The sequence below is a fragment of the Eschrichtius robustus genome, chromosome 5, assembly GCF_028021215.1.
Source record: "Eschrichtius robustus isolate mEscRob2 chromosome 5, mEscRob2.pri, whole genome shotgun sequence".
In the NCBI taxonomy this organism is placed as follows: domain Eukaryota; kingdom Metazoa; phylum Chordata; class Mammalia; order Artiodactyla; family Eschrichtiidae; genus Eschrichtius; species Eschrichtius robustus.
The window spans coordinates 77,230,383-77,246,124 of NC_090828.1; the positions used below are offsets into that span (position 1 = coordinate 77,230,383).

At 36.2% G+C, this 15,742-nt stretch overlaps 1 protein-coding gene across 2 annotated transcripts in view; it reads right to left on the minus strand.

The window, feature by feature from the left end:
* GALNT13 (polypeptide N-acetylgalactosaminyltransferase 13) overlaps window positions 1-15,742 on the minus strand; it is a 569,026-nt gene that overhangs the window by 332,795 nt on the left and 220,489 nt on the right. For both annotated transcript variants that reach the window (XM_068543985.1, XM_068543984.1), the window contains exon 4: window positions 13,600-13,768. In XM_068543985.1, coding sequence (XP_068400086.1) covers window positions 13,600-13,768 — 169 coding nt within the window. The remainder of the gene's footprint in view (window positions 1-13,599; window positions 13,769-15,742) is intronic.

A 15,742-nucleotide genomic window follows, 5' to 3' on the forward strand; every position in this document is an offset into this window, starting at 1 on the left:
TAAAAAAAAATAAAATTAGCATCAATATATATTAAAAAAAAAAAAAAAAAAAGCCATAGGGACTTCTCTGGTGGTCCAGTGGTTAAGACTTCTCCTTCCAATGTGGGGGGTGCAGGTTTGATCCCTGGTGGGGGAACTAAGATCCCACATGCCTCGCAGCCAAAAAACCAAAACATTAAGGAAAACAGAAGCAATACTGTAACAAATTCAATAAAGACTTTAAAAATGGTCCACATCAAAAAAAAAACTTTAAAAAAAAAAGTCATAGACTTATTTCATGTCAAAAAATAAAATAAAATAAAATGGTACAGCTGCTACAGGAAACAGTATGGTGCTTCCTGAAAACATAGAATTAGCATATGATCCAGCAATTCCATTTCTCAAAAGAACGGAAAATAGGATCTCAAAGAGATATTTATACAGCTATCTTCATAGTAGAATTATTCACAGTAGGCAAAAGGTGGAAGGAAACCAAGTGTCCACTGACAGATTAATGGATAAACAAAAGTGGTATATACATATAATGGAATATTATTCACCTTAAAAAGTTAGGAATTTCTGACACATGCTGCAACATGGATGAACCTTGAGGACATTATGCTAAGTGAAATAAGTTACTCATAAAAAGACAAATGCTGTATGATTCCAATTATATGAGTTACCAAGAATATCCAAATTCATACAGACAGAGATTAAAATGGTGGTTGCCAGGGTCTGGGGATAGTGGAGAATATGGAGTTGTTGTTTAATAGGTATAGAGTTTCAGTTCTGCAAGATAAAGAGTTCTGGAGACTGGTCCCTCAACAGTGCGCATATACTTGTAGGGTAGTGAGAAAACTTTGGGTTATTCACCTTGGGTTAGTACCAGAGGCCAGCCAATTAAACTGACAAAAGAAAGAGTAACAGGAGAAAATGCATATAAACTTTATTTTGATGTTAATGTTTTGGTTTTTATGTATATGGAGGTCTTTTAGAAAATAAAGGAAGACCCAAAAGGAGTGGTTAAACTCGGGGCTGGGGTTGGGGGGTCTTAGATGTCATTTTAACTAATGGTGATGAATCATGGAAAAGACAAAGGAAAAGGTATTTGGGCTTTTAGGGGTGGTAAAATGTGGGCAGGCAAATATATGGGGGAAACTAACAGAAAGAAGATAAGCGTTATTTAGTAAGGTTGAGTTTATGCAGTCATCTCAGTGCCATGTCCATCACCAGTGATAAAGGTTATTGTTCCTTTTCTTGTTCAAGAGACAGGGGCATCTTCACGAGGGAAACTTGCCTTGCTTTTAGGCAGACGAGGGAGGGAAGACAGCTTTTCCTGTGCCTTTTTTTCTAAATTGCCTTTAGTCAAAATAATCTTCATGCCAAAGTGGTATATTTAAAGATGGCATATTCTGATCCCCTTCATACTTAACACTACTGAACCATATATTTAAAAATAGTTAAGATGGTAAATTTTATGTTTTGTATAGCTTATTATAATTTTTAAAAAGTCAAAGTAATAGTTGTTAGAAAATTAAATAGATTGTCGAGGGGTAGTTCAGGTGTAAATGGAGTTACGCAGCATGCTTTCTGCCTACAGTGGTACACAAATGTGTCCCTGAAAACATACCTAGACATGTTGTAATCAACTTTCTTATTTGAAAGGAAAGTTATAGTGAAACAGTATTATTATTTCAAAGATAATAATAATACCTATCATCTCTATCTTCTTCAAATAAATATATATAAATGTATATATTTATGTGCATACACAAACACACAGAGACAGAGATTCTTACACACCACTTCTAATTGGGGAAGTGAAATTAATTCTACACATGAGCACATTACATAAATCAAAGTATTATAGAAATTATTATTATCTTCAGAGGCAAAATTTTTGCCAGCATATGAAAGTTATAGTAATTCTCAAATTATAAAGAAAAGATGTGGAACAGAGTTCAGAAATCCAATTAATAGTCTCATTTTCTATGTCTCCTTGTGCAATCAATGCTACATTTATTGTATTTTAATTCATAGGAAAGACAATCCATATAAAGGTACACTTATGAGATTAAGCACAGAAAAAATATATATTATGGTTTATTTCTGTTTGATGTAGTAAATAGACTCTTTGTCCTTTGAGAGCATCTTATTCAGAATTTGTATGCTACAGCTCCTTTCCACTAATATCGCAAGACCACTAGAGCCTTTTTCTCTTTATCAGCTTGCAAGTGTGCATACGTAAGAAGCAGTTATTTGTCTAGGATATAAATAGCTGAAATAAATTTCCTATTTCCTCATTTTTTTCCCTGATGAAATATATTTAAATGCCAGCTGCATTATAACCTTCAAACAACTCAATACCAGAACTTGAAGTGCTATTAAACGTCTGAATACAAGTAAATGCTAAAAAACCTTAACATTTTGTTTTAATTGGCCACAGCTATTTTATAAATATTCACCCAATAATTACCGTTAATTTCTTATTCAAAAAGAATGGCAGAGTAAAGGGAGAAGCCAATTGCTTAAAAAGTTTCCTTGCTTAGTCCAAAAAAGAAGGTTAGGACATAAAAGAATTCCACAGAATAATAATGATAATGAATCTAAAAATTTCACTAGGAACTCAGCACAGTTCTATCCATCATTTTTGGTGTGTTCATATGATACTATAATTTGTTGTTTATGTAAATATATTCTTTTTACTCTTCACAGTCAGGGGCTATTATATCCATTTTCTTGTTCTCAAGGCTAAACCTATATTAGGTAAATGACAGGGATTGGTTGGTTGACTAACTGATTACTTGGTTTCATCAGTGAAAGCAAACTGGGGCTTAGAAAATTAATGGCTTACCCAAGATCCAGTAGAAAGCCACAGAGCCAGATCTTAAACCTATGTGTTTTGGCTCCATATCTAGAGATTTTCCCCCTAATTATTTGAAAAATTTCTCCACAGTAGGCTTTTTGTTCCACCTATTTGTTTCGCATATAATGGAATAGAGTCATGTACGTCATTGATTATAATCATAGTCATATTGTTTTCTCTGCTTCAGAAAAGCCTAGAGGCATGGGATAACATTGGCTGCAGACAGCTTTTGCAAACCAAATTGTGATTTTTGCTGGATTTCATGGAAATATAGCTCAAACACTCTTTTCAAAAAATGATACAAATACACATGCACAAACAAACATATATCTATGCATTTGCTTAACATTTGTTCCATTGTTTTTGTATCTTTATGGAGTTTTATATATGCATAGGTCTGCTATATTTCTAGCATTGTCTGTTTCAGGATCCCAGTAAATATGTAACAGCTCTGTTTATCAGTAAAGGGAAATTATAATATTTTAGTTGCTTAAGGTCCACTCAGGTTACTCAAATGAGAGTTTCTTAAAGAGGCCTCCCCTTACTGCTCTATTCTCTATCGCTTACCATTCTTCATTCTTTTATTTGTTATAAATTCCATGAAGCAGAGACTTAGTTTTGTTTACTGCTATATCCCCAGCACACAGAACAGTATTTGGCACATACCAGCATATTAGGTGCTAAAATAATGTGTTTAATATCACTTAATGGGTTTCTTTAGTTTGGTAATATATTCTCTCTCTCTTATTTAAATATTACTTGAAAACTCTTACATTGAAAACCAAACAAAATGACACTTATTTACTTGCTTTTTTTAAACAGAAATATTTAGGCCCAGTTTCTTAAATTCAAACTATATCAATTTACAAAATATTAGACCCGTAATAGATGAGAAACATGCTAACTAATCCCTAATGCTGATCCATTGACGCAAATTGCTAGTCATTTTTCTCAAAGTTCTGAATAGAATTTTATGACATTGTACTTTTTTTTTTTTTTTTAATTTATGGAGGATGGGCAAAGGGGAGAGAGGATTGGTTATAGCTGTCTGGAATTTTATTTATATTTATATAGATTTAACCACAAGAATCCCAGAAACTGAGGGCCTTCAAAAAAGTAAGAAATTTGGTAAGTGCTTCAGCCTTGCCTGTACTTAAAATATCCAAGTACCATGATTATTTGTGATACTATCATTTTATGTCCCTCAAATAATTAAAGATAATATGTAAGTGTAATATAAAATTTAATAAATATATTAAGTAAATAAGCAAATTAATATAAAAATGTAAACATCCCTAGGGATGGACATTCTAGAACTTAACTCTAATTTGTCCTGATGTTTCATCACAATTGCCTCCATGGAAAAACATTTTTTATTTAGTTTCTTCTCTTTGAAAACATGGGATATTTACTTAGATTTATTCCTCTTGTAAAACAATTAATAAAGACAAATCTCAATTAAACAGAGTCAGGATATCAGAAGGGGGAGCTCTCATGTCCCGCATTGACAGTGGAGACCAATAGGAAGAAGAGAGACTCCCCTTCTTTCCCAGCAACAACTCAGCCAATGAAAAGCCATGGACTTTTTTTTCCCACCCTCCCAACTTCCTTTTCCTCTCTATAAATGTGTCTCCCTTTCCTTGCTGTGCAGGGACCTGCCTGTGGTTTGCCATGTTTGTAGACCCTGAATTGCAATTCTCTGCTGATCTGAATAAGCACATCTTTGTTGGAGATGGCAGTCTATTTGCTTCAGGTCAAAATTTTGGTGGCTCCTTCAGGGACCAGAGGAGAATCCCTATGGCTCCAGGGCTGCGGAACAAACAGGGGTGGTACCTACAGTTGAGCCCATTGTTTCTCACTGCATTTCTCGCCAGCACGGGAATGCGAAGTTTTTCCTGGATTTCAGCTCACATCCTCTTGTGTTTGAAGCCCTGCAGGCTTTATTCAGGATCTATTTAAAGGCTTTGTCTTTCTGGTTAAGGTTTTGTTCTGTGTGTAACTACTCCTTTGGCACTTTGGTGTGATCTTGAGATCAGACTATTTCAATTGAACCTGTCTAAAAATGCCTTTGGCTCAGTTCTTTCAGGAAGGGACTGCTTCAGATGAAACTGTTCTGGTTTTTCAACTTTTGGCCTATTCCTTTAGAAGGGCTGTCCTCTGAAGACTGGCTAAAAAACAAAAAAAGCCTTCAGCCTGGCTCCTCCAGGACCAATGTTTTCTAAGGACTGGCTAGGACTGGCTTGCAAGCTTTTGAATTTAGCCATTTGTTCTACAAACTGTTTAAACTGTTTGAAAATTTTCTTTGCTCTAAAGGAAAAACCTCTAGGAAATGGGATCCCAGTTATCTAGCTTTTTTGAGAGTGCCTTCCCTACAGGGACTCTGGCTAATTTTATTTTTAAAACCAAGGTCCTTCCCCATGCACAATTTCTAAATAAATGGACTGACTAGACCAAAGGAGATTTAGAATCTCAATGGCCATGATGGGGAACTTTTGAAATCCCTAAACTTAATTTCCTTAAAACTGAACTGGTTCAAAAATTTCCAAAACTGACTGGAACACTTATTTCAATTGGTATTTTGAGGCTTCCCAATGTTATCAGGTATCTAAAATTGCCTCTCTGCAAAATATGATTTTAAGATTAACTAAGGCAAACAAATGATTAAAGAGAGAAACAATGGCTCCCAAAGCCCCAGGCTCTCCTTCCTTGGCTTCTTTGTCTTAGGCTCTGCTTCTCGTCCCATCTTGTCTCGATTCCTCTTCTCCTCATGTCCAGACTCCACCTTTGGTGCCATCTTCCTCCATCCATTCTACGCTGCCTCCAATATACCCTCAATTCCCCCATACTTAATTTTCTTGCCAATCTTTCCCTTTTCTCTGAAACTCTCCCCACTCCCTTTTCCTCTTAAAGTTGTCAGAACATGTACCTTTAAAATAAGCTTTCTGAGGTTCCAGAGGCTAAACCCTTAGTTTCTTATCTTCCCTTGACTAAAGCTGAACTAGGAGCCATAGTCAAAGATTTTCCCAAAGTAACCAAAGATCCTCTCGGATGGTGGAGAAATTTATTATAGTCATTCAAACTTATCACCCTTGTTTCTCTGACTTATATCAGCTAGATCATATGCTTGTCAATTAAGGTCAGGTCTAGTATTGGATGAAAACCACTAACTGGGGAAGTTCTGCAAGGTCACTAGAATTATAACCAGGAGAACAGCCCACTAACTTATTACATGATCAGTCTCAGACAATTGCTAGATGACATCATTGAGCAATTCCTAGAGTTTTTCCAAAACCTGTTGATTAGAAAAAAATTCAGGCTTGCACATAAAAATATGTTGAACCTGTTCGTGATTTTTTATTATTGAATTCAGATTGTTTTCAAAGAAAATTCTGGTCTTCCTTCAGATGTTGATTCCATCCAAGTAGCTCTTAACTCTAGTTTATTAATGGGCTGAACTGGGACCTCTTCCTTCTAATAAAAAGGACCCAGATGGAATGGGAAACTATGCCCACTCCACATTTACTTAATCTGGAAAGTAGCTCTCTTACTCTAGATGAGTCACCTCCAAAGAAGGCCACCGAAATTCTTCATCTTCAACTCCAGCAAATGGAAGCTCCTACACAAAACCGAAACCCTCTAGTTTCTGCTATTAATGCAAAGAGCCAGGACATTGGAAAAGAGACTATTACAAATTTAAGCACTTCAGGCACCTTCAGCCCTCTAACCAGCCTTCCCAACGTCCTTATTCTCAATGACAGGGCTCTGGGGATCTACAGGGGCTCTTCCCAGTTCTCCCTCCTAACTGACTTGGAGAAACATTTCTTCCGATTGGGGAGGAATCTCTTCCTGTCCTAAATGACACCACAGCCACATGCTTAGGGCTCAACCCCACTACTATAAAGCAACCCCTCCCTCGGAGTACTAAAATAGTTCAAATAGTGGGGATTTCTAATGAATCTCAAAAGGTTCTTGTCTCTGAACCTATTCCCTTTTGTTTAGGCCCTTTGAGAGATGCCCACTCTTTTATCCTTAGTTCCTCTGCCCCTATTCACTTATTAAGCTGAGGCTTAGAGAAGTATCATGCCAGAATTTATTTCTCCCAGAGGGGAAATAATTCTAAAAATTGACAGTAGTCATCAAAGTAACCCCCAGGTGAATTAAATAGCCCTTTGACATCTTTTATTTGTTCCTACTCTGATGGTACTAAAGCAGATTCTGAAAACACTGGTCACTTGTCCCTACTGAATCAACTACCACTTTCCATATGGGCAAAATCTCCAACTGATGTGACAAAATTCACAGCACACCTCCAGTCAAATTTCAATTAGATACCTCAAAACCTCTTCCCAGAATTAATCAATATCCTATAAGTAAAGAAGCCCTTCAAGGCATAAAGTCCATAACAGAAGATTACGTGGCTCAAGGACTCATTATCCCTTGTAACACTCCCATTTTACTGGTGAGAACACCTAAGGGCTGAGGGTAGAGGTTTGTCCAGGACCTCAGAGCAATAAACAACATTGTTATCCCTGGACACCCTATTGTTCCTAACCCTCATACCTTACTAACATCCATTCCCACTGGAAGTAAATTCTTTAATGTAATTGATTTATGCAATTTATTTTTAGTATTCCAGATGATGAAGCTAGCCAGTACTTATTGCCTTCACTTGGGAAGAAAAAACAATTCACCTGGGCAGTAATGCCTTAGGTTTTACTGAGAGTCCTTCTTATTTCTTGCAAATCCTGAAGGCGGATCTGGATGACATCAAGTTCCCTAGAGGTTTTACTCTCCTGCAATATCTGGATGATTTGTTTCTTTACTCTCCTTCTCAAGTGCCCTCACAGGAAGACAGCATCTGCTTGTTAAAGCCTTTAGTCTTAAAGGGACATAAGGTCACCAAAGGAAAATTGCAGTTTGGCCAAACCCAGGTTTGATATTTTCTTTTTTCTTTTTTTTTTTTTTTAATTTTTGGCTGCATTGGGTCTTCGTTGCAGCACGCGGGCTTTCTTTAGTTGCGGCGATTGGGGGCTACTCTTCGTTGCGATGCATGGGCTTCTCACTGCGGTGGCTTCTCTTGCTGCAGAGCACAGGCTCTAGGTGTGCAAGCTCCAGTAGTTGTGGCACGCAGACTCAGTAGGCAGCTCACGGGCTCTAGAGCGCAGGCTCAGTAGTTGTGACGCACGGGCTTAGTTGCTCCATGGCATGTGGAATCTTCCCAGACCAGGGCTTGAACCCATGTCCCTGCATTGGCAGGCAGATTCTTAACCACTGTGCCACCAGGCATATGCTATCAAAAACAGGGCTCTACCTAGATCCACAGAGACTTCATGGTATCCTAAGTTTCCCCAAAACCAAAAGTAAGCACCAACTGTGAGGTTTCCTTGGGCTACTTGATTCTTGCCAAGATTGGATTTGAAATTTCTCTCTTATGACCAAACCTCTGCATGTTTTCCTCAACAATAACAACCCCAACCCAATTTTATCCAGTTTTATGGAAAGAACTGGAAGACACAGCTTTCAAGGCCCTAAAGGAGAGTTTGATGAAGCAACCTGTCCTTGGGCATCCCAATTATCGGATTTCTTTTTCCTTTTTGTATATGAAAAGGAAGGGAATGCCCTTGGGGTACTCACCCAAAAATATGGAGACCACCATCGACTCATAAGGTATTATAGCCAGCAACGAGACCCTCTGACACCGGGATACCTGTCTTGCCTTAGTGCCATATCAACCACTGCCTTTTTGGTTAAAGCCACCAAGAAAATTGTTGTGGAATTCCCTTTAACTATTTTTGTACCTGATGCATTAGAAGCTATCCTGAATTCTCACCACATTCAATATTTCTCCACCAGCCGTCTTACCTCCTATGAAGTCCTTTTGTTAACTGCCCCTCACATAACTCTTTTCTGTTATAATAACCTTAACCTGGCTACTCTTTTCCCCTCCATCACCCACAAAGTTCCTCATGACTGTTTAACACTGATGGACCACCTCCTGACTCCTCATAATGATCTATCAGAAATTCCATTAGGTAATGTTGACTTCTGAAGGTTCACCAATGGTTCTTATTTTAAAGGTGACAATGGCAAATAGTGCTCTGAGCATGCTATCATAATTTGTTATGATGTTGTTGAGGCAGCATCTTTATCTGTGGCTACTTCAGCTCAACAGGCTGAATTACACACTCTTACATGGGCTTGAACTTTAGCCAGGGACAAAACTGTTCATACTGACAGTAGATAGGCTTTTGAAGTAGCTCATGATTTTGGAACGTTGTGGAAGCAACATTTCCACAACATCCTTATTTCCAGTGGAAATAACATTAAAAATGACCCTTATGTTCAGGAATTATTGTGCACAATAATGTTACCTGCCATTTTAGCTATTATTAAGATTCTGGGATATTCTAAACTTGAAATATCTGGTCGCTAAGAGAAATCACCTTGCTGATATTTCTGCAAGAAATGCTGTCCTTAAAGGGACCAACAGCATCCAAACCTCTGTCATGGTCCAAAAGGTATTTCCAAATTATCCAAATGATAATTTAGAAAAACTGGCTAGAGAGGTCCAACAATTGGCCTCAGAAAAGGAAAAACAAGAATGGAAATTCAATTATTGTTGGTTTGATAAAAAGAGAAGGCTCTGGCTTGAACCAAATAATAATGCAGTCCTACCTGAGACTCTAAAATGCTCACTCCTCACTACTGTAGGTGCATTAAACCATTGATCTACTGACAAAAATGATGACCTTCATGAATCAGTATTGGTGGGGAAACATTAACAGGGCCACAAAAAGTGCCTACCTCACTGTCCCACTTGTCCAAAGTATAGCCCAGGGAAGTCTGTTCCTACTGCTCCCAGACATTTGAAACTGCCAAATGGACCATTTGAGGTCTAGCAACTGGATTTCATACAACTTCCTCTGTCTAATGGATATAAATATGTCTCAGTCACAGTCTATATGTCTTCGCCGTGGAGTGAAACCTTCCCTTGCAGACCATTTACTGCCTCTTCTGTGGCTAAAGTTGGGAAAGATTATTCCTTCCCGGAAGAAGTCTTCTTGAGTTTCATAGTGTTCGAGTAACCCATTTTATTGGCCAGGTGCTTTGCCAAGTCTTTGCTGTTTGGCTGGTTTTACAGTACTGTCACTGGTGTGGATTGTGGCCTCAATCCTCTGGTTTAGAAGAACACACTCAGTGCATCATTAAGACTCAACGGGCAAAATTTGTAGAGGCTCTCCAAATAGCTTGGCCAGAAGCACTGTAGTTGGTCCTTCTAAATCTCAGATTCACCCCTTTTTGAACTCATAAACTCTCACCCTTTGAGATAGTGATAGAACGCCAGTGCACTTGGCTCTTGTTTCTTTTGACCCACAACTGCTAAAAGGAGAGACCCTCCAATATTGCAAAGACCTAATTCGTTCTATTAAAAATCACTATGAGTTTTCGTAGAGCAATCTGTTTACAGTGCACCCTTGTGAGACGAAGACCTCAAGCATCACACCTTGCAACCTGAGATTCTGTCTATTGAAAAAGACACTTCCAGAAGTACTCTCTTCAACCTTGCTGGAAAGGTCACTATCAGGTTACTGCTAAGCAACCCTTGTGCCACCAACCCCCAAGGAATAGACTCTTGGATTTCCATGACACACACACCTAAAAAAGAGCGCCAAGCACTGACTGGACCCGCACATAATTTTGTGGCCTAAAAGTAAAAAAAATTCCCGGTATTGAAGGAGAGGACATCTGATGAGACAGTTTTCCCAAGATATCCAGAACAGGCCTGTTGGAAGTTTGTTGCTAAACCTTTGATAATGGTATAACACATCAGATGATCTCCAATGTCTATGATCTTGACAACATAGAGACTTTAAATAATAATGCCTGAGAGTTCTCCCTCCTCACCCTCCTTGTTACCTGAATATGACTTTAATAGGTTTCCAATCTGAGCACTTTCCCTCTGACATGAGACACCACCCAGGAAAGATCCTTCCTGACACTGAGGGACAAAAAGCCACTGAAACCTGAAAACCTGACTCTTGATCAGTGATGCTTTTAGAGAAAGATCATGATCAAAAGAGGGATATGTAAAAAAATTAATAAACAGAAACCTCAATTAAATAGAGCTTGGGCATCAGAAAGGGGAGTCTCATACCCTGCAAGAATAGCAGAGCCCAACTGGACAAAGAAAGACTTCTTTCCTGGCAAGAACTCAGCCATTGAAATGCCATGGACTCTTTGTTTACTATGGCCCTCCCAACTTCCTTTTTCACTCTATAAAAGTGTTCTCCTTCCCTTGCTGTGTGGGGACTTGCATGTGGCTTGCCATGGTCGCAGACCCTGAACTGCAATTCTCTGCTGATCCTAAATAAACCCATTTTTGCTGGAGAAATATCTGGCAGTCTATTTGTTTCAGGTCAACACTCTGAACACATCTTCAAATATTTGTAGGTTGATATTAAAGCCAAACACAACATTAAACTATTTGGACAATTTTCTGAATGCAGTCATAAAATATGCTGAGATGTTTTAATGAATTCACAGTTTGGGCAGTTCAGACCCTTTCTAAATAAATATCAACTCTAGTTTTCACTAAAATAAGATCTTTTTAAACTAATTATTTATAAATCCCATCTTTTTATATCTTGATATTTCAGTCATCACTGAGGCTAGCTTTATGCGTCATCTCTTGAGATGTAACTATCCAAAAACCGAACTGTAATACCAAAATTGGAAAAAATATAGTTTTCTACATCAAATGAGTATTAACAGCTTTTTACATCTTTTAAATAAGTTTGGATATCTGATTCATGGTGTGTTTCTCAACATTAGTTGTTCCCAGGCAGTCACTATTGAGTCATTCAAGATGACTTGCAAATGTCCTCAGTGAACTTCACACACACTTTATGATTTGTCTAGGAATTGTAGATGGTATTTCTTTCTTTTATTCTTTTTCTTTTTTTTTTTTTTTTTTACTAATTGCATACACTGTGCTGTCATAAGAATAAAACAGAAAATGATTTATTTCACTACTATTATTTGCAAAATCTCAAAATTCAAGCAATAATATCTACAGTAGGTATGGCATTTTTTTATAGTTTTTATACTGAGATTTGAATCCTACATTTTTTAAATGTTGAATTGTTCCACAGTTTAAGACTTAAATCTTCAAGTACTTAATACACTCAGTAATTCTTAAAACAAGTAATACCACTGGCCACAGATATTTTAAATGGATGCTCAATAATGATGTTGCTTCTTTTTTTCTTTTGTGACGGCTCTGTATTAAAATAGTTCTTACCTTAATTTTATACCAGATCTGATATAAAATTTAATTTTATATGTTCTGATAGTTGAAAATGAAGATTTAAAAAAATTTGAAATAGTGTGTACATGGTTTTCCTGAACACGTAAGTATCACATTTTCCCATTTTATCACAACATAGTATATAAAACAAGGTAATAAATGCAACATTATAACATTATGAACTCCGCATATAAAATGCTCAAAATTACTTAGAAGAATATGCTTACTGTATTTCTTTAAAAATTCAAATGTATCTAAACATATACAAACACACACATACAAATAAGGACAGAATTACCTGTAAAATTATTTAGGCCTTTGGAATGCAAAAATGTTAAATTTGATGCTTAAGCTATTTGCTAGGAACCAAAAATATCCATAATATGTAGTTATTTGTGGTTTTGTTGAGAGAGACATTTCAAAAGCATACAGGGGTATACAAAACCAGTTACTTAGCTATCAAATGAACCTTCTGACAACCCAGGCCAGCATCTCAACAAGGCTTGGATTAATTTATTTTGGTCTTATTTGAAGTAATCCAGAAAGGAGAAAAAATCATGTTTAGTAAATATGTCAATGTCACCATCTCACTAATGTAATATAAGCCATTATATGTAGCCAACTTTGTATGCGTGAACTATGTATAGGCCATTACATGTCTAAAAGAACAACTTCGTTTTCAATGGAAGTGTGTTCTGGAGGATATTTGTAAACTTGGAGATTTTCTACAAACTGAGGACATATCTTTTCTAAGTGCCAAGAGTTTTCTTTATAAGGACTATATACAAGGATGACAATACTCCCACTAAATATTCTGATTTTTATTACCTCCATTTAAAATATGTTCAACTATCTAGAGCATGGCTTACAGTTAATCACATAAGTGTTGAATTCTTCAACATAATTTTTCATGCAGTATTATTATTTCCAAGTGAGTATTTCCTCCATGGCTGATTAACTGAGCTTTCTAATTATATCGATAAATAGCATCATAAATTGCTAAAGAGCCCACAATAAATAATTTTAAAGGGTCAAAGAATCACACAGGTAGTTGGCTATTTTTATGCTGGAATAGCAAAGCATATAGTTTTTCAAAGCAAAGTATAAGAGCTTTTTATACAGGCAAGAAAATAATTTATCAAAGATCATGTTTGCTCTATTTTTAGCAAGATAAAGCAAAGCAAAACAAAAAGACATCTCATGAAGGAAAAAACCTGTTAGGTTTGTGTATTCTGCAATGTCTTTGCAAGTAACATATTTTGCTCTGCCAGAGAAAGACAGTTCATATCTCTCATCATATGTATGCACAGTTAATTCCTGCTATGGCAAAGGTATTCAGAACCATATAGCTCTAGATTTCAAATAATCTGAGTTAACTGAAGTTCTGAGATATTCTGAACTTTGGGGATTGCTAATATATAAGATTATAAAACAAATGTAAACTCACCCTTCTAATCTTACATCCGGCAGACTTCTGTTAAGGGCAATCAAATCGCTGGCCATAAGGTTAAACTGATTGATTTTAAACAGTTCTTTCATTTTCTCCTGGTCATCTTTAGGAATCAGCACAGCCTTTCCCATTTCTCCTGGCCCTTCTTGGTTTCTTGAAATAACAGCTGTAAGACACACACAGGTACACACATACATACAAACATACAGATAATGAACTGAAAATATAAACTCATGTGTTGGGTTAGATTCTAAAGGGTATCACTTATAAACTGGCTTAATAATACAATCATCAAATCTCTCTTGCCACTTACAAACCATGCACTAAAGAAACAACTTATTTTAATTCATTAACTCAAAGCTGCATGTTGTGCTTCAAGTCTATCACATATCATATGATCTGACTAATCATTAAGACTTAATAATTAAGCAACACAAAACACCCAAACTTAAAACTTCTCTTTCATGTTTTTTAATACACTTATTAGAGAGGGATGAAGTTGAGCTCTGGGCAGACTAAGTTGTGCAAAATGATAAAAGAGAAATTTTAAAAATTTACCAAGATTAATTTATTTTCACATCCACTTAAATATTTTGGTATTTCAAATATCTACTGCCATTATATCTTTATAAAAGCAAGTAAGGTTGGCAATGCTTTATCCCCATCAGAATTTGATTTCTTTGTCAAATCATTTTCAAATAAGTGAAAAGAACTTTCATAGCAGTGACATGTAATTTTAAATGTCAAGTTGGATTTGGAGGCTATGTGTTCCATAACTGGAATTTCAGAGCAATATTCTGGGCTTGACTGTTTTTATTAAGAACACTCAGGAGTCTATACAAGCTAATGTTCTTGCCATTTCCTCCAAGTTATCACCACACAAATGTCCCTTCTAGCTATAAAATACATGGTTCAATGTGTGTGTTTGTGTAGATACATGCATGCATGCATATGTCTGTATGTATGCTAACATATAGTAATAAGCCAAGGTTCCAGTTAATCCTAATGTACCCTTAACTTACTTTTCATAATGATATTAAATTAGGTTACCATGAAAGAAACGTAGTTCTGGTCTTGACTCTTCCAACATTTTGCTGTATTATAGCACCTAACACATTAATCTTACTGAGTTTAATTTCCATATACTTTAAAGGGCAAATATTTGGACCCAGATTACTTTAAAATGTATTTAAAAAATTAAAGAATATTAAAAACTAAAACTAGAAATACCATATTATCCAGCAATTCCACTCCTGGGTATATATCCAGAAAAAACTAAAACAATAATTTGAAAAGATACATGCACTGTACCTCAATGTTCATTGCAGTACTATGTATAACAGCCAAGATATGGAAGCAACCCAAGTCCCATCAACAGACGACTGGATTAAGAAGATGTGGCAAGCATATATATATATATACACACACACATATATATGTGTATATATATGTATATATATATATAGAGAATATTACTCAGCCATAAAAAAGAATGAAATATTGCCATTTGCAGCAATGTGGATAGACCTAGAGAATAGTATGCTTAGTGAAATAGGACCGACAGAAAAAGATGAATACTATATGATATTACTCATATGTGGGATATAAAAAATAATACAAATGAGTGTACATACTAAACAGAAACAGACTCATAGACATAGTAAACAAATTTAGGGTTACCAAAGGGGAAAGGGAGGGGGAGAGAGACAAATTAGGGGTATGAGATTAACAGATACAAACTACTATGTATAAAATAGATAAGCAACAAGGATTTACTGTAGAGCACAGGGAATTATACCCAATATCCTGTAATAACCTAAAATGGAATATCATCTGCAAAAAAAAAAAAAAAAATTGAATCACTATGCTGGATACCTGAAACTAACACAATTTTGTAAGTCAACTATACTTCAATACAAAATTAGAGGATAAAAAGCAGGTGAAAATAATTCATATATTACAGCATTTCATGGAATATAAATTCTAATATAATATAAGAATATGGTCAAAACTAGGGTAGAACACAATAAGGAGACTTTCCTCTGATTTGACCATAGTTATAAAACATCGAGACTGATACTACTAGTACTAATATACAATGGGTCTTCCAGTAGATTATTTTCTGTGAAAGGTTATTCTG